At 44.4% G+C, this 23,042-nt stretch overlaps 1 protein-coding gene across 1 annotated transcript in view; it reads left to right on the top strand.

Annotated features, from left to right (window-relative positions):
* Positions 1–23,042, top strand: part of ALDH1A3 (aldehyde dehydrogenase 1 family member A3) — a 33,648-nt gene continuing 10,606 nt past the window's right edge. Inside the window, exons 1-9 of the mRNA XM_017736547.1 lie at positions 1–46; positions 3,409–3,513; positions 8,981–9,121; positions 11,336–11,465; positions 12,691–12,752; positions 15,613–15,741; positions 18,055–18,168; positions 20,558–20,660; positions 21,624–21,808. Of these exons, the coding sequence (XP_017592036.1) occupies positions 9,047–9,121; positions 11,336–11,465; positions 12,691–12,752; positions 15,613–15,741; positions 18,055–18,168; positions 20,558–20,660; positions 21,624–21,808 (798 nt within the window). The 5' untranslated portion in view covers positions 1–46; positions 3,409–3,513; positions 8,981–9,046. The remainder of the gene's footprint in view (positions 47–3,408; positions 3,514–8,980; positions 9,122–11,335; positions 11,466–12,690; positions 12,753–15,612; positions 15,742–18,054; positions 18,169–20,557; positions 20,661–21,623; positions 21,809–23,042) is intronic.

Genomic DNA, 23,042 nt, shown 5'->3' with positions numbered 1-23,042 from the left:
CCCGCTGCCGCGGCCCCTGCGCAGCCTGGAGGTGAAGTACACCAAGGTGAGCCCGCCAGGCGTGGGGCGCTGGGCTGCGGGTGGGCTTTGCCGTGGTGTCGCCGTTGCTCGGTGGAGTCAGGGTGGCGGTGAGGTGTTATATTCAATACGAAATTTTCACCCTCAGTGTTGTTTTTCTTAGCTTCTTTTATTCCTTCTGCTGTCTGAGATAGTAGGTTTTTGGGGGTTTGAGGTGGAGCAAGCAGCTGACAGTGGTGTTTCTAATGGAGCAACACTTGCCCAAATCCTAATGCCCAAAACCTAACTTTTCCTTTTTAATAAAATAACCCCACCAAAGCTGTTGCACTGCCCCAGGTGCCCTGGGCTCCTCGCCCTGGTGCCTGACACCATCTTCCCCTCCCAACCCACCCGTGAACGCCTCCAGCTCCCTGCTGGTGCTAAGCAAAATCCGATTTGGATGGGGTGAGCCTGGGCAGGGCGAGGAGGGGTTTATCCCTCAGGAAGCCGCTTGCTGGGGCTGTGTTCAACCGTCCTTGACCCACAGCTCCCCTGCGGGGAGGTGGCTCGGTGCCAGTGGTGGGTCTGGGTGGTGCTGAGCACAGGAAGCCTGGAGCAGGTCCAGTGTCCGGCGGGACTGGGCCTTGTGGAAAGGCTCTTCTGTGAGACTGGAGCCGTCCTGTAGCTCTGTAAGAGGAGCGGTGCTCATGTTGATGACTCTTCATCCCAACTCCATGGCCTCCCCACGGGATGAGGGGCCGGGCACTGAGCCCACACAAACCCTCCCCTCTCTGCTCACCATTGAGCTTCCCTTTAAACAGTTGCTCCTGACCTTTTGACATAAACCAAAGGCTTCTGAGCTTGATATCTCTGTCCCTCAGAGGTGAGGCTCGTGTGGAGCTGAGCAGGGCTGCAGAAATCCCTGCTCCCAACTCAGCTGTAGCTCTGCGATCACCAAGTTGCTTTTTGTTCCACAACAGCCTGACCCTGCTGCCTTGCACAGTGGGGAAAGCGTCCTGGCTGGTTATGCTGCTGTGGAGCCTTGACTGCCATAATTTCAACTTCATGCCTGGATTTAAAGAGCTGGAGGGGCTGAATGAGTGTGTTACTTTTGCCTTTTTGTATTAAAAAACCAGAATTTGAAGTTCCTTCCCTTGCACTCAGAAGGAGTAAACAGCTATAGCTTATCTGGCGATGTGTTGATTTGAATTATGCATCCAAAGTAGTGAAACAGATTAGCAATTAGGAGTAATTACTGGACTGGATTAATTTTTAACATCCCAAATTTATCTACTCTTGATTTGTCAGATAAACTTGTCATTTAGCAGCAAATTGGATCTGCAGCTGCTGATTGCAGAATGGCGTAATGCTTCACAAATGGCTCTTTCCTGTGTCCAAAATGGACACGGCCATTTGAGTTCTTCTTAAACATCCAAATGCTCTGGTTTTTGTTATTTTTATTGTTGTGAACACTTTTAAACACTCCTTAGGGATCTTATCCTGCAGCCGTGTGCGTTTTAAAACACGCAGTTTATGCTCCACAGTTTTGCCAGAGACTGTGAGCGCTGAAAGAGTCAAGGTAGTATCTTTAAAGTAGAAACCACCGTAAATTAAAAGTGTGAGTTTGATGTTTGATCTGATGCTCCTGGTGCATCTGAGAAAATAATGAGCAGTGGTCAATTTTCATAAAACTGTGAGGGGTTTTGTGCAAGCTCTGTGTTTCACCAGATGTTTACAGCTGACAGAACGCTTCCCTCTGCTTAGAGGAGATTTTTATTTTTGGTTCTACCAGTTACGGGGCTGGGGAAGAGGAAAAATTTTTTAACAAAGATCTTACTTATAGAGCAGCTTAGTGCTTGTCATGGGTACGTGATGGAAGTGATCCGTCCACAATTCCTTGTCTCAGATTCTGGCTATGAAGCATGAACTGCTGATATATTATTCGATTTCATTTCAACTCCTGGCACCAAAGACTTGGGATATGTGATGGATTTCCAGAATGAAGCCAGTGTATATGCTGTGTTTAAAACAGTCTGATCCTGTCACTCTTGTGTTTTACTACTTGGTAGGAACATCACTTTCCCATGGAATTAGTGTTGAATGCAAAGGAAAAATCAGTATCCTTTGCAAACCTTAGTGTGAGCATATACCTGATACTGTAATTTACAGTTCCTGTTGTATTTCCTACATTTATAATACGACTTTTCTTCATTAGTGAAACACAGAAAAACTGAAGATAAAATGTGTAAATGTTAAAATGTAGCACTTGGATAGCAGTGGTAGTTTGGGAGCACTGCTGTCTTAAACTGAAGTTAATATTTCTAACATTGTATCTTTTCTTGTGAGTTCCCTTGGCAACATTTTTTGTGAAATTTTCTTTTTCTCTGCCTGTGTGAAACAGGCGGGTCCAGCAGTGCAGCTTCTACGCCGATTACACTTCAGCTGCTTTATGCAGAAATAGTAAGAAAAAGTCCTTTCAGGAAAAAAAAGCTGCCCAAGGAGAGAAAACTATGACCCAAAGCAGTGGGAATTCCAAATGTAAGAGATGCAACATTAATCTCCTGGTGGTGTGTAGAGACTCATAAACAAGATTGCAAATGTGGATGGCTTCCAAATAAAAGTACTAGCTTACAGCCACTAGCAGGCTACTAATAAAGATTACTTCATCTAATCTTATTTAAAGTATATTTATAAAATATAACACTGCCAAGTCAGATCACAGCGTGGATAAGATGCATGCTGAATCAATTAATTGGATATAGGTATTCATGCTCTGTTTACAGTGAGTAACAACACTCCAGTATCTAATGCATTTTCAGTTACGCAATGCTGGGACTGTTTGTTCTTGCTCTGGAAATGCAATATTTTGAAACACTTAAATCTTGTCACAGATGACTCCGAGTGACGTGGGAGGCTTGATCTGGCCTGTGACAAGGCATGGAGGGGTAGAAGTGAGCCAGAACCCGCCTCCTCTGGACATGGCGGAGCGGGAAGCAAGCTGTGGAGGTAGCCCAGGGCAGGGCACAAACAGCCAAGTAATAATTGTACAGTGACACGTAACAGGGGGCTCCTTTTGCCTGAACCATACAAGTTTCTCTTGGTGTCTGCTTGCTATTCCCATTGGATGTATTTCAAAAACTGCCCATTTCTCACTGCCAAATCCCAGTGTTGTACTGTGTGGGACCCATCCTCTGCCTTCCTCTGGCTCAAAACTACCTGGGTGCACAAAGCTTGTAGAAATGCTTCTGTACTGCCAGCAGTGGCCCTGGGAGAGAGACTGAGTATGCTCGACTCTGCCATGGATGGAAGTTGAAGAGCCTTTGGACCTTTGAGGAGCACTTGTGGGTTTTTTTTCTTTATCAGTTGTTTTTCTTCCTCCTGCTCATCCCACTCCCCTTGCTATCTCTTCAGATATTTATTAACAATGAATGGCATGAGTCTACAAGTGGAAAGAAGTTCCCTACCTACAACCCTTCAACGCTGGAGAAAATTTGTGACATTGAGGAAGGAGATAAGGTAAGTGTTGTTGGACAAGCAGTGCAAAAAATATTTTTCTGGGGATTTCTTTTTGTAGGGATGCACACAGAGGAAAAACTGGCTTTTAACAACATCCATCTGGCCAGACTGAGCTGGAGGTCTGGGACACTTGATGTGCTGCTCAAGAATTACATGGGCTGGGTGACATCAATCCTGTCCAACTTGTCAGAGACACTTTCCCTGGTAGGAACTGGCTGCTGAACACTGTCAGAGGAATGAGATTAAGCATCATTCTTGTGGCATAGACTGGAAGGAAACAGCCAGCCTGAGGAAGTAGCAGTGATGGTGTGTACACATCCCTGACAGGACTTGGGCCCTGTGCTGGGGGTGGTTTATACACCAGCTGTAGGGCAGCTTGTTGGAGACACTGAACTGAAACTCCCCCTTTTTTAAATGCAGTCAACAAATAACCTGAGTGCTTGTGGGAATTTAAGCTCAGTCATGCAAACATTGACCTCTTGCTGCTGGAGATGTGGTGCTGCTTTTCCAGCTGGTATTGTGGGTTGTGGCAGCTCTCACTAAAATCAAACCAGTATCTCAAGAACTTTAGTAGTCCCTGTCTGGCCCTGGTGTGCTGTAGAGTAACCCAAGATGTAACTGCTTGAGTGAGGTAAGGAACAATCACGTATGACACTTTTTTTGTCCAAAGCAGCTCATTGTGTATGGGCCAGCTGGTCTGACCTATGGAAAAGAGCTGGGCCAAGATCTGGCTTTGCACAGGAAGTCATGGGAAGCTGATTCACAGCTGCTGTGCTGTGCCAGGGCTTTGGTAGCTCTTTGCTGTGGGCAGTAAGTGATGGGCAGCATGGCCATTTCTGCTTGCACTGAGATCTTTTTCTTGGTATTTAAGCTTGTCCAATGCTTGTGAGGCAGCCTCCAAGACTTATTGTCACTGGGGATCTGTGCATCCATGGGGCAATTATGCATTGAGGCAGAACCAAACATTATGTGTAATTTCTTTATCCTGACTGGGTAAGACACAACTGTGTTTAATTGCAGTGGCATGTAAACAGTGGAATTGAAGCTCTGATGCAACTGTATTTTGATAGGCAGAAACCATGATGTTATTGTTCCCTGAGCTAAGTGTCTCCTCAAGCAGCTACAGAGTATTACATGAGCAGTTTGTGCCTGCTTCTAATGTTGGCTAAAGAAAATTTTTATACAGAACTATCAGGCCAGTTTTGCAGTTTGCCTCCTTGATATTTGTCCCTGTCTGAATTCAGCTTCTAGCTTGCAGGAGAGTTGCTGTAAACTTCCAGTCAGTGGAGCCCTCTCCCCCTGGATACTCAGTACAGGTGACTGACTTCTTAGTGGAAATTGCAGCCAAGAATGTAAGCTAGCTGTGCTTTGGGTGCTGAAAGCCTCTTCTACTCCTATACATCATACCTTTTAAAACAATTTTTTGCTCTAAGTAGGTTTTTCCAAGAAACTGAGTGGGGATTAGACCTGGATCTGGATTAATTAAAACAGTCGTGGGTAACAACTGTCCCAAAGTAGCTGTTTGCCTTCTGGTGACACTTAGCCATGTCTCACTCTCTTCTGGAAAACTGAGGTCCCTGAGGCTTCCCTTGCTCTGGTTCATCCCCTCTTGGGGCTGTAACTCCAGTCTGCTGGAGTCACCACAGGAGTTGGTGAGTTGTGTTTGGTGGTGCTTTCCAGTGCCTTGTCCCCATGTGCCACTGTACTTGCTGTGCTGGCCAGTGCCACTGCAGGGGTGGCAGTTCCTGCTACTGGCTCTGGCTTCAGCTGTGCTCTGCCAGGTTTGGCTCTGGCTTCACACCAGGCTGGGAGCAGAACTCCCCTTCCCAAGCCCTGAACAGAAACCTGCCCCTCCCTGGCCACGCAGAGTGTTTTGCTTAGGCTGCACGTGAGGGGTGGAAATTTGGCATCCAATATCTAAGCGATGACAGTTTAGTCTGATGCTGAAACTTGGCCAATGCTTTATAAGCCTAGAAGCAAAGGTTTTGTTGTCCGTTCTTTAGTTACGGAATTGTCCTTGATGGGACAGTTGAGGGATAAAGAAAAGTCTGTGTGGAAAAAGAAGCCTTGAAAATAAAATGGTGACTGTTTCCACTGGATGCTGGGAGGCTTTTTACCTCACAAATAAAAGCTTAGTGTCCAACTGTTTGCCAGGTTGATAATGGAAAAGGAGTAACTCTGGTGCTGTCCTGGTGCTAGCACTTGAAGACAGGCTTTTTCCTTCTAGCAGCTTGCTGACATCTATCAAGGGCAGGGGAAAAGTGCTCCTTCCTCAAAGGAATGCCCAGCTCAGTTGCCACAGAGCGTGGGTAGCAGGTCCACAGCTGTGACTGTCAAGTCTCTGTCATGATCATTTCTAAACAGTTCACTCTTGTGTAGATCTTTGAAAGGTTGTGAGAGGGATTTGTTCACAGTCAGCCTGTCCCCTTCAGATTGTAGTGGCAAGCTAAGGTAAGACCACAGCAGACTTGCAGTGTCCTCAATATGATTTTGGACATTTGGACATTTTTGGCTGTTATGATGCTGTTTGTAGCTGTTTAGAACTTGAGTTTGGAAGTTAAAGCAATTCAATGTGTGGACTGTTTGCAGGAGAGCAGGTCAGGGAACCTCTTCTGACTGAGGAACTGTGACATGCTTGTGCCCTATGTCAGAAAAGTGCCTTTCCAAAGATGTGCACAGTGGAGTCTTTTTGAAGAAGTCAGTAGTTGAATTGAAGACAGATGGTTTCCAGTGGGTGTGCTTCATTCTTGGCACATCTCCTCACTGGAGCATTCTGGGGCACCTTGAGATTGAAGCAGAGCAAGGCTTTTTTGCAGGTGTTTTCCCCACTCACAGAGCCAGTGGGATGATGGTCTTCACTGTGCTCTGCAGCATGCTGCCAGGGCAGGAGAGAGGAAAAGAAGACAGGAGAGATAAAAGGAGCAGTGATGAGCAGGACCTGAGGTAGAGGAGGAAGATGGATGAGGCAGCTTAGAACAAAGGACAGTGTTCAGTTTGTTCAGGGGGGAAGGTATGTGATTGTGTAACTGGGGGTTGTATTATAACTCAAACATCCCAGGTGGGTATGAAGGTTTGCAGACATTTCCCAACACTGTAGAGACTTTGCAGTCTTAATATTCTTAGTTGAGCTTTTTATGTAATGCCAGTAAATCTGTTATAGATCTGAGTGGCGCACCAGGATGCGTGGATCTCCTCCTCCTGTGGTTTTGTGCACCACAGGGTGTTCCTGGCACCTTGACAGTTAGAAATCACTTTGTCACGCCTTGTGCCTACCTATTGCAACATGCCTGCAATGAACATGTCTTTCAGACTCCTCTAATGCCTAGTCATAACAGGATGGATTAAGAACGGCATTTTAGCCTTTCTGAAGAATTTCCTTGTTTTTGCTGGTCTTTCAAGCCTATTGAGGCTGTGCAGAAAGGCTCTCAGGATATCACTTGGTGGTGCTACCCTGAGGCTGTTAGGGAAAGCCTGTTTGCTTGTGTGACAGTTGACTGCAGGCTCTGAGCCACTATTTGTACCCAGAATGTCTGAGAAATGTGGTTGTCTTCATTCTTGTCTCTACAGGAGCTGCAGCAGGGCTCATGTGCTCCCATTTTCAGAGACCAGGGAAGATCTGGGCATGCACTGAAATCCTCTGCCTATGCAGCCATCTCACCCCCTGTCCTGAGTGCCAGGGTAGAGGGAAGACCCTCAGTACCAAGGGCATTGTGCCACTGCAGACCCAGTTGCCTGCACATCAATGCTCCCAGCCTGGCTGCAGACCAAATTAATTGCTGCTAAGAGAAGACTTGTTTAAACCTGACACACTTATGTTCCTTTGCCTGCTCTGTCACATAAATATTGCCTTCTTTCAGCTTAAGTCTTCATTCCAGCAGGCAGGATGGGGAGTATATATGTGTGCAGTGGCTGGTGGTGCCTTCTGGCTTTTGTGATGTGCCAGTCTGAATCCAGATGAACTCCAGCAGAGTGAGCCATTCAAAGGCCTGTTGTGCCTGTGGGTGATGGGCCCCAGGCAAGACCTGCCTGTCTGTGCTCAGTGGCTCTGGACACCTCTGCCTCACCAGCATCGCTTGCTGGACCAGAGCCATCCTGTGACAGCACAAGTTTCCTCCAATGACTTCCCATCTGTGTGCTTCCAAAAGGGTGGATTTCTTTTCCTGACAGTGTAGGTCAGACTGTTTCAAAGCTGTGTGATCTCCTTGTAGAGGAAAGGAACCAAATTTAATGTAAGGTGCCATTGCCTTGGGTGATGACTTGCAGTTTTGACCGTGAACTTTTTAAGAAGGCAACATGTCTCCCTACAACATTTTTTCTTGATTGAGCACCACACATCCCCCCTGTGAGGGGAGAGTGGCCAGACCTTGTTGGATCAATGCAGAGGCTTATTTCCTAATTGTATCCAGACAAGACTTGAGATAGGATATAGATGACAGCAAGTGGTGAAGTGCTGGGAGGAATGATCAAGGTCTGACACCCTCCCTCCTCTCCCACCCTTTTGAGCCATATAGTGCAGTGAGGTGCAAGTTCTCCATCAGCTGAAGTGAGGCTTGGGCTGTGCCAGACCTTACATACAGCAGGAGTCTGTCCAAAGCTTTATCAATGCTTGAGGTACAGCCTTGGCCTCGCGGATGTTTGTGGCAGTGTTCCCATTGATTCCACTGGATTGGGAAGATGCCCTTGGCTTCACTTTTTAAATCAATATATGTGAGGTAAAGGGAGGAGTCCAGGGCATACCATGGCCAGAGCAAGTGCAGGAAGCTCTGGGGGTGATGGTGTGGGAAGAGAGGGAATTTGTTCCCCATCTGGTTAGTAACTTGGTTAAACAGAGTTGGATTTGGTCCAGAGGGTGGTAAAGCTGTTGGGGAGGTGAAAGGAGAATGGCTCTAAGTGTGTGTAGGGGAAATGTCTTTGTCACAGCACTGAATAACAAAACCTTTCCCATCTGGTAGAAATGTTCTGGAAATGTGTTCTAGGATCTAAGGGAGATTTTTAGTGTGCTAACTGCCTTGGCATGGGCTCCAGGGGAACTGGATGGTGGGATCTGAGCTGTAATTACTTCCCTGGATAAAATCTTGGTCTCATGGGGGATTTTCCTGCCCACACTTGTTTAGAGGAGGCTAATTCATGTAGGCCAGTGGCCTGTCATGCTTCTTCATCCTCCCCCAGTGTCACATCCTGTATTGGCAGGAACATGATTCTGGATTATTTTATAAACAAGTCAGTTACATTAAATTGCCCTTGAAAGACCCTATTGGTATTCAGACCTCAAGGTTGTTTATGAGCCCAGGCCAAACCTAAAACATATTCCCGGCTTGGATTGAAATCCAGGAGTAAAATGAAAGTGGTTTTGTTGGACAGCTTGGCTTTGGCTACCACGAACATCAACTAGGAAGCAGCCTGGGGGAGTTTCTGTGGCATTGTCCTGCTCCTTCCTTGTAACCTGAGGTTTTCTTTTGCTCTGTAGCCTGATGTGGATAATGCAGTGGAGGCAGCGAAGGCAGCATTCCAGAGGGGGTCTCTATGGAGACAGATGGATGCCCCAAGCAGAGGACGACTCCTGCACAAACTGGCTGATCTTCTTGAACGGGACAGAGTCATCCTGGCAGTAAGTACTGGGAGCAGTGATAAGCCAGCAACAGTTGGCTCATAACTCTGGTGTATCCATATCTACCTAATATTTTTCTTTTCTCTCCTTTCATGAAGGGCAGAAGAGTCCATATAGCAGTCATGACTTTGTTCTTCTTTCTGGAGGATTTTAGGTGTCTTAGAAGGCTCTCAGTTCTTCTATATAGTTGATTTTGGCAGAACTTTAGCTATTTATTGAAGTGATTAAAGATATTAATACATAAATTTTCAGAGTAATATTTTTTATTTTTAGTTTTAACAATCATTGATGTTTACAGCTGTCTCCTAGATCCTTTTTAAAAAAAACCAAAACACACCAAAACAACCAAAGCACACCAAACCATCACAGCTGACTCATTCTTTATTACAAAAATGCAGGTGGGTTTGGACTTCTGTGCAAATTCCTACCCTTAAAATTAGGGCCTGGAAAGAGATCCAGCCAGAGAAGGATTATCATCCAAAGTTTAAAATGTGCGTAAGTTGGAACTGTTTCTTTCCATATTGAATGTACTGGCTCAGGAAAGTCTCTTTATAGCTGTGAAGCTGTGTTAACTTGGACTTCTGCACTGAAAAACTATTCTGTGATCACTATTCTGTGATCCTGTCCTGGAGGAGTCCTGCTGGTGGAGAAAAAAGGGATAAGAACCTGAGCTAAAATGTGCTCAGTTGGTAGAAGCCTTTGGACTTTGCAGGCCTTGTACTCCTTTCCAAATGGCACCCAAACATCCTCAGCTTAGGGCTGCTGTCCATCCACACCTAAGTGCTTGGATCTGAGCACTCTCCAGTTCAATACTGCACTTTTATCTTCAGAGAATGGCATTTATGATATTCCATGCTGTCAGATATGCAGGTACCTGAGCCAGTGTCCTGCTGAGGTCAGTAGGAATTGACATCCATGGGATGTGCTCAGGAGCCTGTGCCTGTGTGGCTATTTTGAGCTGGGTCTCTTTCTCCAACACATTGTCTCTCAACCACATGACAGCTTTCTCTTTCAGCAGGGCAAAACCAAAACATTCAGTTCTGAAGACAGTTCTGGCCAGCAAATAAGAGGGAAGAAAATAAAATATATATATCCATGTGTGAATAAACCCTGTTTATTTTTGCTCACTTTTTGATGTGACTTTAGAGCACCCTCCTTTGCCCTGAACAGGAACACTCACTTCAAGCTTTCTGCTGTCCTTCTGGTCTGGGAGGGCTTGTTTGGCATTGCTGTTTGCACTGCAGAAAACCAGCCCTGGCTGCCTTGGCTGAGTGCTAAGCAATGACCTATAAAAATCAGTTGTTTCAGCAGACATTCAGTGGATAACAATCCTAGCCATTCCAAGGGGAATGTCTGTTCGAGTGCTGTTTGGACCCTAATGTCTGTGGAGGATGACAGGGTATGACTTCATGTGTAAACAAAGATGTTTCAATCTACCAAGGGATAGTACTTCCTTTATGGATGTGCTGGCCATTTGCACCAATATCCCATTTAATGACCTGAGTGGAGAACAAAGCATTCCCTGAGCATTCTGTTCCTGGAGTGTGAAGGACACAGGCTCAGCCTGGACTTTGTTTAGAGCTGATCAGCACCAGTGCAGCTTCAGTGGAGCAACTTCTGCTGCGCCCTGGGCTCAGCACAGATCTGAGCCCAAAGGTTACTTTACCAGAACTCTGTAAAAAGTATGTTTATCATTGGACAAAAGAGGCTTCTCAGAGGTTGGGTTTAGGGTTATGAAGCAGGAAATAAGATTTTTTTTTTTTTTTTTTTTTTTTTTTTTTTTCTCAGAATTAAGGGAAAGTAGCTCTGACTGATTTTAGTGACACCATCTGGACTCCAGAACATCTGTGTTGGAAAGTCAGTTAGGGTGAAGTCATGACACTCACATTGTTTCTGACCAGTGCCCCAGACCCAAGCCCTGTCTTCCACCCACACTCACCTTCTGGAGACTTCTGGAAGGTGCTCTTTCATCACAGCCCCTGAACAAAGCTACTCCTGTACACACCAGAGTAACTGTGTCTGCTTTCCCTTCTGCCTTATTTGTATTAACAAGCTCATTCTCTAAATATAAGAGGAGGGAAGAACATTCCATGTCTTCAGAACAAGGCAAAATAAAGCTGAGAAGAGGGTTCTTCAAAAGCTCTTTTTTAAGGGGAAAAAAAACCCCCAAAACATTACCTTATCTGACAGTGCATGCAACTTGGTTTTTTTCAGACTCTGGAAACAATGGACACAGGAAAACCTTTTCTGCAGGCTTATTTCATTGACCTGGAAGGCTGTATAAAAACACTCCGATATTATGCTGGATGGGCTGATAAAATTCAAGGCAGAACTATTCCAGTGGGTGAGTACCCTCAGACCCAGTTTCAGAGCTGAGATGTGATCAGGCTTGAAGGGGAGGGAGATACATGGAAAGGCTGGCTTCTGAAAACCTGCAAAAATGGCCTGCACTTTCTTTCTATCTCAGGATGCATTTTAAGCAGACGTTTCAATATTTAACCTGTTGAGAGGGCTTTGTCAGTGCCTGGATAGATTTCTGGAAAATAATGGGTGGGCTCTGCTTTTTTAACAGAGAAACCTTTGGTCAGAACAGTCACACAGAGAGAACACTTTGGTCCAGCTATAGAAGTTCAAATATGGTTTTGGAGAGACCAAGTTAACAGAACGGATGTCCCTGTGGCACAATGGGCAATACAGAGTATTTTCAAATTCAGCCTCTTTTGTCCCTGCGTGTGGGTGATCACGAAGGCTGTGCAAAGGACAGGCACTGCAGACAGAAATTAGTCACCAGAGGAAAGGCTCTGGAGGGCTGAGCTAGTTCAGTTTGTGCAGACAGCAAAGGCAGCCATGTCAATCATATAAACTGAGATTTGTCACCCTCATTCAGAGGGGTGTAAAGCTTTGCTTGCCTGGACACTGCTTGTTTGTCCTGATTGAGATCACTTCCAGAACCCATCATTAGAAATGTTCTTGTTCTCTGTCAGATCTTCATAATGAAACTAGGTGTTCAGCAAGAATGAATTTGAAAGGCAAATGTTCTTCCTGCTATCTTTTTGAAATAGTAACAGCAGTATTTTAAGATGAATGGTATTACTTCAGTTCAAGTTTCATTTTTTTGTGTTTTCCTAGCAGAAGTACAATTCCTGTTACACTGAACACGACTCCTGTAGAAAATGGGTTTTAAAACTCTCTCCTTCAGGGAGAAAAGTGCTTTGTTTTTTTTAGTAGGACACAATCTGAATGAAACTTATGTTTGCTCTTCAGTGTGATAAAGAGTTATCCTCCCCTCAGCCTCAACACAGGGAGTGTGCAGAAAGAACTGAACCCTGGTTTTCAAATATTGCACTGTGACCATGAGTGGTGTTTGGCTTTCAAGCTGGCACAAGACCCGCACTCAGATATTCATCCACCTGGGATGTCCCAAAGACATGAGTCAGGATGAACACAGTGTTCTCTGTCTAACATTAATTTAGTTCTGTCCCCAACTTGTTAGTGTGCAGTTGTCTTACACACTTCCTGTAAAAGTGAGGATTTTGACTGTTTTGTTCCCTTTTACTCTCGTCTTGCAGATGAAAATTTTGTCTGTTTCACCCGGCACGAGCCGATGGGTGTCTGTGGAGCCATAACCCCAGTAAGTGACAGTGCTGGTGCCCTGCATCTCCCATAGAACTGGAAATTCCATGTGCACTCCATCCTACCCTGCAACTATTTGCTGCCTGGTTAAACACAGCTGTTCTGCAGGGAACTCCCATCTCAGTGGCCTGATGTAGTTTCGTGTTTTACCCCCATGCCAATTGCTCTTGGCAACAGAAATGCTCTGCAGTGGAAGGGTGGGTCTCCTAATCAGATGCTCTGTTGCTCTCTGAGGCTGACACCAGTCACCAGAGACCAGTCAGAGCTCTGACTCTCACACTGCTGGGACAACCATCTCAGCATTATGAGTGCTGGCTTTTTGCTGCCATGTGCTGTTGCATAGTTTTGAGTTTTAAATCATATCCATTATCAATTAATTACATCTGGCTGTTGTCTGAGCTTTCTGGGATTAAATCTCATTGAATAGAGTTTTCTTTTCCTTGAGGTCTCATTCTCTGCTGAGGGCACAGTATGGCTAGTTCTTGGAATGCCTCCAGTGTTAGCATGTGTTGCTTGCTCTGTTTCAACAGACAGCCAGGAAGACTTTACAGCTCATGGGAGACAGAGTTTGTTCCTGTCTGGTTGTAAAATGCTTTGAAATGTGGTATCCTACAATTTCTGAGGCAAATGGTGCCTCAGAACAGATTGCTGTACCCAACAGATTCTCTGTTTGGGTACAGCACCAAGACTGCCAGAGCTCAGTAAGTGGGCAATGCTCTCAGACCTGTGGTGAGAGTCTTGGAGCTGTCCTGTGCAGGTCCAGGAGTTGGAATCTGATGATCCTAGTGAATCCCTTCCAACTCAGAATGTTCTATGATTATATGGTACTTGGATCAATAGAGTTCATGGAGAATTTTGACTTTTGAGATAAGGTTAAAGACTGAAAGAAATGCATGTGAGACACTGGATTTGCTGCACCCTGGGAATACCGGGTCTGGACCAGATCCCAAAGATGTCTGGGGAAATTCTGCTTTTTCCTTCCACAGGACTGCATTTTTACCCCTGCTGGTAAGGGGACATGGTCTATTTGGCAGTGTCAGAGTGAGGCAAAGTGGGAGGTTATGAAACATTTGTCGTGGTGACTTTGCAGCTTTTCTAGCTGAGAAAGCAATGTGACTGCTGCTGAGCAGAATTTATGACTTAAGATCAAAATCTCAGGTTCCTCACACTGATCACCAGTTAAAAGGTATTTCCTGTCACACTCAGCCACCTCTGGCACTCAGCAGTGCTTCGGAAACTATCCTTTTAAAAGCCTACATGTAGGATGCTTTGGAAGGCCACTGTAGGGGACACAGTGGGACTTGTAAGATCTCAGGTTGACCCTAGACCAGCAATAAATACAACAGAAAGTACAGAACCAAATTTGACTGAAGTTCAACACTGTGTTTGTATAAAGAATGATTGGGGTCAACAAAACCACATCTGTCTTCAGTTTACTCAGAACAAATCTCCAATTTTTTTCCCAGTTCGATCTCAGTAACACCAACAGCCTGTGGGTTTGTATATTCCTACTTGATTGAAAAAGATTCTGTCACTGTTCTGGGTATGTTTCCCTATAGCAATTAACAGTCCTCCCATTTTCCTATGGCTTGACTATATTTAAAGCAATGTTCTTAGCAAGAGAAGTTCTTAGGAAGAGCAGCATATGGCTGATTTTTGTCCCAAGGTGATATCATGAGGCAGCCTTGGAGTCCTTTACTGTTACTTTCACCAGCCACTCTGCAGCAGAAAGCTCCTAATGGAGCTATTTCATGCTGTGAAAGTGTAGAGAAGTAGTGTAGGTGTAAATGGCTCAAGCTGCACAGTCAGGCCTCCAAGAAAACTTAGGAGAAAAAGACAAACGGGCAAATTATGGGATGTGGCTACTGCAGAAGATCACTGAAATGGAACAGGTCTGGGAAAAAGGCTGAAGCAAGTTGAAGAATAACACTTGAGACTAAATTCTGCTTTGTCTCAGGGTAAGAATAGAACTCATGGCTCAAAAGCTACACTGCTAATTTATTTGTAAGTGTGAATTTGTGGATTCCTGACATACTTGGCTTCTTTGTTGATAGCTGAAGGCCCTTGGCTTGAGTCTTGACAAGAAGTCCCCTTGCTGTTGGCCTACTTCCATCATCCCTGAAGCAGCATTAATTATTTTTAATGAAGAAATCCTTTCTGCTGCCAAATGACCTTTCTGAGATTCAGTGTGAGCTAGATTTTCCACTTCTTGCTTAGACTCCAAGATCCACAAATACACATGACCATGAAAGAGATTAGCACAGAGAAAACTGATGTGGACTGTTCCTTATTCCAAATTAGAAAACTAATTGGAAAGGAACAATCTACAATATGAAGGGAGTATAAGATCTCCCCTAGATTTCCATGCCTGAACAACTCACTGCAGTTTCCTAGTTATAAAACTGGAATTGAATGATATTATATAATTCCTAACTACTCAGCCAGTGCTTAATAGAGGAAAAATTAGGGTTTTTTTCAATGAGAAGTTGCACTCTGTAATTCCCCACATACAGATGCTGTACAGAATGCATCAGGAAACTGCCTCCAACACAGTTTCTGTGAACAGCCAAAATCCTACACAAAATGTGATCAAACTCCTTTAAAGAATGAGGTCACATCATGCAGAAGGTTGTCCAACGTACAGGATTAGCGTGAGGACTGCCAGCAGTATTAGGGATCTCAGGGGGAAATCAAGGAAGTCATATTCCTTAGTCCAAGCAAACACAGTATTATAAACAGACGCTTCTCTTTGTGGCTTTCCTCCCAGTTCCTTTCCTCCCCGAGCTGGGAAAAGGCTGCATAGAAGTGAGTAGGTGACTGTGCCAGGCTGATCTGACCAGTGACTTGTGTTCTTGCAGTGGAACTTCCCCCTGCTGATGCTGGTTTGGAAGATGGCACCAGCGCTGTGCTGTGGAAACACTCTGGTCATTAAGCCAGCTGAACAAACTCCACTCACGTCTCTCTACATTGGCTCTCTGATCAAGGAGGTGAGGAAATCCAAACAGCCCATCGAGGTTCTGTTCTCTTAAGGTCATAAGGAAGGTTGTATTTTGAATTGGCTGTCCAGATTTTTAGGTTTTAAAGATATTAAAGCCTCACAAAGGAAAGTGAGAACAACCTCCGTCTTCAGTCTTTTTTTACAAAGGCCTTTTTGACTGGCTAGGAGGTGGCAAACATCACAAAACCTGTGCATTTTTCTCCTTTTCCAGGAAGCTGCAGAGAGAAAAAATGATGGTTTTATTCCTCTGCCTTGTCTTCCCCTCTCCATAATGAGGGAAAGACAACAGCTCAGTTTTATTAGACAATGGGACAAAAAAGAGTGTGATTAGACAACAGAGTTGTGTTTGTTGTTTTTAAGTGGGATAATTCAACCAAGACAGAGTGCCCTGGGAAACAATTCCTCATCATTTCTGTGGTTCATAGAAAAATTTAGCTGTGTCTGGCCTGTAAAGTCAACTGAAATAAAGGCAAGATGATAGGTTGGGATTTAAAACGCTGGTTTAGGGCTTGTCAGGTAGGATCTTGTGTGCCAACAGATCTGTTAATTGTACAGAGGGGGTGGGAGGTGCACAGAACCTTCCAGCACTGCTCCAGTACATCGGCTTCCTGTAGCTATGGATGTGACTGACTGAGGAAAACTAAGAGAGTTGTAGATGGGCTTTTGCCTCTCAGCTGGAAGTCTGTTTGTTAGGCTCAGTCAAGTGATGATTTTGTCCTTTCTTGGCTTAGCCTGGGAGAAGATAGAAGGATATGTTAATAATTGACACTTAGGGCTCTTCCATCAGGAAAGGAAGTGGAAAAATAATACCAGTTAAGTATCTCCTACAGTTACTTGGCTTAATAAGATTACACAAGGTGAGTGAGTACAGGGTGCAGTTGTCATGCACCACTGCTTTTTTTGACTCTGACATGCACCTCCCCAAACACAGGCATAGCATTCCCCCCAAAAAAACCCATTCAATTCTGGTAAAATTAATTTTTTTCAGCTGAAATGCTAAGCTTGCTGCTTCTCACAGTTGTCATTCAGGACACAAGTGTAATTAGAGCAGAATAATTTTATTTGAAGATGCTCCTTTCTCCACCCAAAATTAGCTAAATTCTTTGCAGTTTTTCAGAAAAATAAGTTAAACTTTTTTGGTTTTCATCTTTAAAAGGATGCAGAAGATGTTACCACACGCACAAAGCTATGTGTCACATTCAATGAAATAATTTTTGGCCAACCAAAATATTTTGGCTTTCATTTTTGCTGAAAAACAGAACAAAACTTTTTGGCTCAGGGTGTTCTGAACCAATTTTTTGCTTCTTTGTGGCTTTGCTGCTGACTCCAAACACCATTACTTGCACAATTTGACATGCAGTATTTGCTTGAAAACTCATTAGCTAAGATGCAAACTCCATTAAATGCACTTTTGTCATTGTCACATCCACAGGAGAAATGAGACTGCCCTTCCAATTTATGAAAAGAAAAAACGGGGGGAAAAAAGTCTTATGAGGATAATTTTTTTTGCAAGACAGTACATGAACAAAAGCTTCCTTTTTTTCTCTATTAAAAAGAAGTGCCGTTTATTGAGATTTTGTATTAAAAATTCATAGGAAATGAAGCAAATGTGTTACATTCTGCAATTCCATCATTAGAAATTGCAAGGAAAACAACCTTGTGCTTTCAGTAGTAGGGGAAGGCTAACGTAGAAGAGCAATAATCCTTGAAACTCTTGTTTCAGGAAGTAAAACCAAACCAGTAAGTCCCTCAGTTCTCCTTGCACTAGAATTTCACCTGAAGTTTTGCCATTTGTCTGTTTTGGCAAAATTACTAGTTGGCTAATCTAGGTAGTAAATGTGGTGGAAACTTGCATAAGTCTTGTTACCATCTGCTTTTGTACTCCTGTTTTATTAGCCCCATCATCTAGTGAGGTTTTACTGACTTCTTAATCCCTCTGGTCCCTGAAGAACCACAAATGTCAACCTTTGTTCAAAACAAACTTTCATTCATTTACCCCTTGGCTGCAGCTGCACTGCAGTAGCTGGGGGCCAAGTTTGGCTGAAAGACTCACTCTCTTTTGACTTGAAACTGGGACTTCTCCAAGAATTCTTACTGAAACTTGGCATTTCCTAAGCATGGCTGTTAGTTTCACCCACATCTACTCCAGCTGGTAGCCTGCTGCCATGTCACTAGAAAGCCTGGAAAACATAGATGTATCTGGTAAGAGCTCAGAGGAGGATAGTACAACTAATTCAGCCTTCCTGAGAAATGAGCTGTGCTCTCAAATTCTCTACATAGCTGTTTTTAACCTCTGTTTCAGGTGGGTTTCCCTCCAGGTGTGGTGAACATTGTGCCTGGCTATGGCCCCACAGCTGGAGCTGCAATTTCTACCCATGACAGCATTGATAAAATTGCTTTTACTGGATCAACCAAGGTAGGTGATGGATTTCTCATAGACACCTGCTGTTCCTCTTTGCATTCTCTAATAAACTGTTATCCATACAAGACTGGACCTATGAAATGTCAGCGATTTCTGTATAACCAGCAGTTTTTCCATCACATTCCCTGTGATAGGATTTCTGAGAAGTATTTGATATTTGTCTAATTCAGATCCTTGTGCTTTTAATAATCCCCCATCTCTGAAAGCTGGGTTTTGCCAAGCCACCGCATTTCTGTAAGTAAAAGGTGCTCTGACATAAGGCAAGACAGTCTACAGGGCAGGCTGGCAGTGACTTAACATCATGTCATTGATCTGATGGAGGTTCTGGGCATGTTTGCCTGCCAGTCCTGCCCTGCAACTGGAAAACATGTCAGTCAGAGCCCTGAACAATTCTTCCTGGGCTTTAGTTACCTCTGAGGAACTAGGACTTAAATAAAAACATGGCCTCGTGCCCACGGTCTTCTCTGCTGACGTGGAGGGGATTAACATTTGAGCTTCATTCTGAGACCTGCACAGTAAAGCACCTTCCATTTAGCTTTTTTTTCCTGTAAATAGATGTGTCTGACTTGTTTATGAGAGGGGTGGCAGTGAGACCTCTGCACTATCAATCACCTACAGCCATCCTCTTCCGTACCTATGTGGGAAAAGTGCACATGGCTTGGCCAAGACCATGTAATTGAGCACAGCTGAGACATGCAAACAAATCTGACTGCAGTAATCACTGCTGAAAATTCTCAAACAACAGCTTGCTTAGAAAAGTGAACATTTTTCCTCTGACTGCTTTATATATTTCTTGCAGTAGATCTGCACCTTCAGAATAGAGGCAGTGTCCAAAGAATGGAAATGATCACACCAGTGGGGGCAGCTTCAAATCAGTCAGGCAAATTCAGTTTCTTATTTCTTTGAGGAACACTATTCTTGTTGAACATTTGCTGAATTCATCCATTCTTATGTCTGCCCTTGTAATTGCAGAGTGTGATGTGAATGTATAATGATGACAAATTACCTTGAAAGGTGTTCTTGGTCTGTAAAGGTAATTCCAAACACTCAAAACCTGCAGCATTTACCAACACTACCATCTAGTGGCTTTGTGTACATCCTAACTGCTGTGCCTATCCCATAGGAAAAGGTATGCTAAGCCTCTGTTTCTGTGTAGGGAGCAAGGGAACAAACAGAATGCAATAAAGTACAAGTTCACAGTGAGCTTTTACTCTCTTGATAGTTGGTCTAATCTCAGTTTACTCAGTTACATGCTTCTCTTCAAGTCCTAGATCAGAAACTTTTAGCCCAGATGAGACATTAGCTGAGTGAAAACAATAGAGCTTATAGACTCATCCAGCCCACATGTGTCTGTTTGGGTTTTTAATGAAAAAGGAGTATCCAGTGGATTAGTGGCAGAAGGAAAATCTCAGCTGCTGGAGCCTGTAGGCAAAAAACTCCTGTAGACACTGTGCTTGTCTCCTAATCCATGGGTGTGCAGGAAACACCAAGGGAGACAGAACCTTTGCTAATGCATGTGTAATTTAAAGTGTTTTCTTCCCCCTCCACCCATCTGTGAGTTCAGCTGCATCTCTGCAGTATTTGCAGCACAATGCTACTGTTTCTGAGCCAGGAAGTGAAGCTAATTCAAAATATATTTTGACTTAGTTATTAAGCCCCAGCTTGGGCTCAGTGCCAGCTTGGAAATACTGATCTTAAACTCTACAAGAATTTTCCCATATAGATCTCTTCTCTTAGGTTATTAACTTGCTCCTCTTTGGCCAGCCAGCCTGTGGTAATGCCTCTTGCAAAGCTAGGATGCACTTATTCTTGCTGTCTCTTGGCCTAAGCTCTGAGTGACTAGAGATGATCTCTCCTAAGTTCAGGAGTCATGCTCAAGTTACAAGGGCAAACCATGAGAAAGGCAGACCTGTAATTGCCAGCCAGTTGCCCCATGCTTTCCTTGCTCACTGTTCCACTCCAGGGCAAGAAATAAAGGTAAGGTTTCCATGTGCAAAGGTAAAATACAAGAAAACAATTATAATATGAGTAAATTCAAATATTACATTGCACTTAAGAAATTAACCTGCCCTAACAACTAAAGGTCCTAAATAGTTTTAATTCATACTGTTTCTAACAACATTAGATTACTAAGTTCTGAAAGCAGAGTAAATCCTTCCCTTCAGGATACAGCTATAGCTCTCCCACATAGCCTGTCCTTTCAGACCTGCCTAACTCAAACCTTAATTCTGGGGCTGGTAGGAAACAGCAGTAGGAAACTCAACCCATTTCAGAGTGTTCTCCCTGTTTCAGCTGCCATCCAGGCTCTTCCACCGTTGTTGGAATCACACTTGAGATTTTTAGGGGAAACAACTCATGTCCTCTTTGTGTCTCACTGATACAGGTTGGAAAACTGATCAAAGAAGCTGCTTCTAAAAGCAACCTCAAAAGGGTGACATTAGAGCTGGGAGGGAAAAACCCCTGCATTGTGTGTGCAGATGCAGACTGTGAGTATGGGCAGCTGGGTGTATTTGCTGTACGATGCTTGAGGGTGGTGGGGTTTGTGTGTCTCTGCTGTCCTCTGGCAGCTCACAGGGCTGATGTTTCCACCCCAAAGGCTGGAGGAAACCTCTGTCCAAAGGCAGGATGTAGTTCTGCATTCCTAGAGCTCTTCCCCAGCATGGGGATCATTCCTATGGCCCATGTTGCCCTCCCTGGGGATGGCTGCAGTTGCAGGTAAATCTTACACTTGTGTGTTTGCTGTTTGTAGGCTTTCTCTTTGGTTGACAGTGCTGCAGAGCCTGAGCCAAGCACCAGGGAAAGCAGTTTTCTGCAAAGCAGCCTCTCTGCAGGGATTCCTGTGTCAGGGGAATTTTGTAGAACCTGATCTAATCCAGCCTTCACCTCTGTCCTGGTGGTCTGCAGGGCTCATGTTGTGTGTTTCATTGTGATTTTATTATGTGACTGAGTACTACTAGGAGATATGTGTAACCTGGGACCACCAAAATGGTTGGAAAATCCTCTCCAGTCCTGCACAGCACAGGTTGAAAGTCAGAGGCAGCTGCTGATAGTGAGCATTGCAAGGATCTGGCCAAAGCTGGCATGCTGCTTTCCGAACAATCAGGACTGAAACTTGCCTTTAAGAACCAATGCATGGTATCAAGGAATCCACATTTGTATTTCCACAACAAGAAAAACTGGTCACTGCCTTCAGTGAGTCCTTGTGGGAGAAAGTATCAGGATCTATGGCAAACTAGACCTCAAGACAAAAGGCAGGAAGGGGGGTGGATACAACAAAAAATCTGGTTTGGGGGCAGTGAGGCCCTGTGAGTGCCTTCAATGGGTGTGGACCATTGTCAGCATTTTTAAAGGAGGTTTTCCAAAGAGAAAGCTAAAAAACAAGTCTGGAAACACTGGAATGCTGGAACTGTGCGTGTGGTAATGCTTTTCCCTTCTGGGTCATCTCGCAGTGGACTTGGCAGTGGAATGTGCCCACCAAGGCGTGTTCTTCAACCAGGGGCAGTGCTGCACAGCTGCCTCCCGCGTCTTTGTGGAGGAGCAGATCTACCCTGAGTTCGTCAAGCGCAGCGTGGAGTTTGCCAAGAAGAGACTGGTTGGAGACCCCTTTGATGCCAGAACTGAACAAGGGCCCCAGGTAACTGTGTGTCTGAGAGCAGTTGTTGTTTGGTTTTTGGTTGTGGTTTTGTTTAATTTTCCTTGTGTAAATATTATCCTTACGGATACGGTCCCAGCAGAAGTGCCGAGGGGTGAGTAATGTATCGTGGCTTTATTTTTCCTCTCTATTTTAAATATCAATTAATCACAACTGTTGAAATGTTATGTTGTAATTTTTTTAGAAACACAAATGTGTTTAATTCAGTTCTTATCCAGCTTTATGGAAGGGGCTGTCTCCCTGGTACAGTAATACAAAGCATGTTGCAGTGAGCCATAGCTCTGTGCAGAAGAGTGCAGCTAAATGGCTATTCAGCTCCTTGGCTGTGTGGGTGATGACAAGTAGTTAGAGCCCAGAGACTCCTGAGTCCTCACTTTCCCTCTCCTCCTCTGCTCCCTTTCTGATCCTTTGGAGAAGTTTCAGCTGAATTAGAAGGAAGAAACATGCCAAACTGCTGTCAGGACCAGCCTCCTCAATACTTCCAGAGCCTTCCTCTTAGTTTTTCCTTTTGAGGCAATCTGAGTTGTGCTGGAGAACTCTGGGGGAAGATGATCCTTAGGTCAGATCTTCTAACAGGCCCACTGTTTGGTACCAAAAATAAAGTAAGATTCCCAGAAACCAATAGCCAAGGCCTCTTTTGCTCTGTACTGCACTGTGAGTTTTTCTTCCTTGATGCTGTGTGGGTTCCCTCAGAGAAGGGGTGGCTCTAAGGACATATGCCTCTCATTATCTGGATTTGAATATACACATGATTCATGCATGGCAAAACCTCATTATTTGTCCTCTTGCATGGGGAATAAGTTGATGTACATCCCCTGCTCATACTGAGGCTACATCTAGCCCTGTAACTTGCCTAGAAAGAGATTTCAAACTGCTCAGCACTCTTAGAAAAAGAATACCATGCTGAGACTTGCTCTAGCAGAGATGAGCTGACCCTCAAAGCGGTTTCATGAGAACAGCTCCTGAATCTATTCAGTTGTGAGTTTTAAAGGGTGAAACACCCTGCAGTGATTGGAACATGTAGAACTGGGCTGTTTGTTACAGTTCATCTGTGTTCCCAGCCCTTGCCAGGCTGTCAGAGCACTTCCCATCCTCTGGGATCGCTCCTGTGGCTTAAGGGAGACCCTTTGCATACACAGCTGTAATTAAGGATAACAGTAATTTGGAATAGCAGTGTCTGATCAGATTTTAAATATGGCCCATCTGTCCTCTTTCC

The sequence above is a fragment of the Corvus brachyrhynchos genome, unplaced genomic scaffold, assembly GCF_000691975.1.
Source record: "Corvus brachyrhynchos isolate BGI_N302 unplaced genomic scaffold, ASM69197v1 scaffold200, whole genome shotgun sequence".
NCBI classification, from domain to species: Eukaryota; Metazoa; Chordata; class Aves; order Passeriformes; family Corvidae; genus Corvus; species Corvus brachyrhynchos.
The sequence above is the reverse complement of the archived record's forward strand: the minus strand, read 5'-3'. Positions and strand labels throughout refer to the sequence as shown.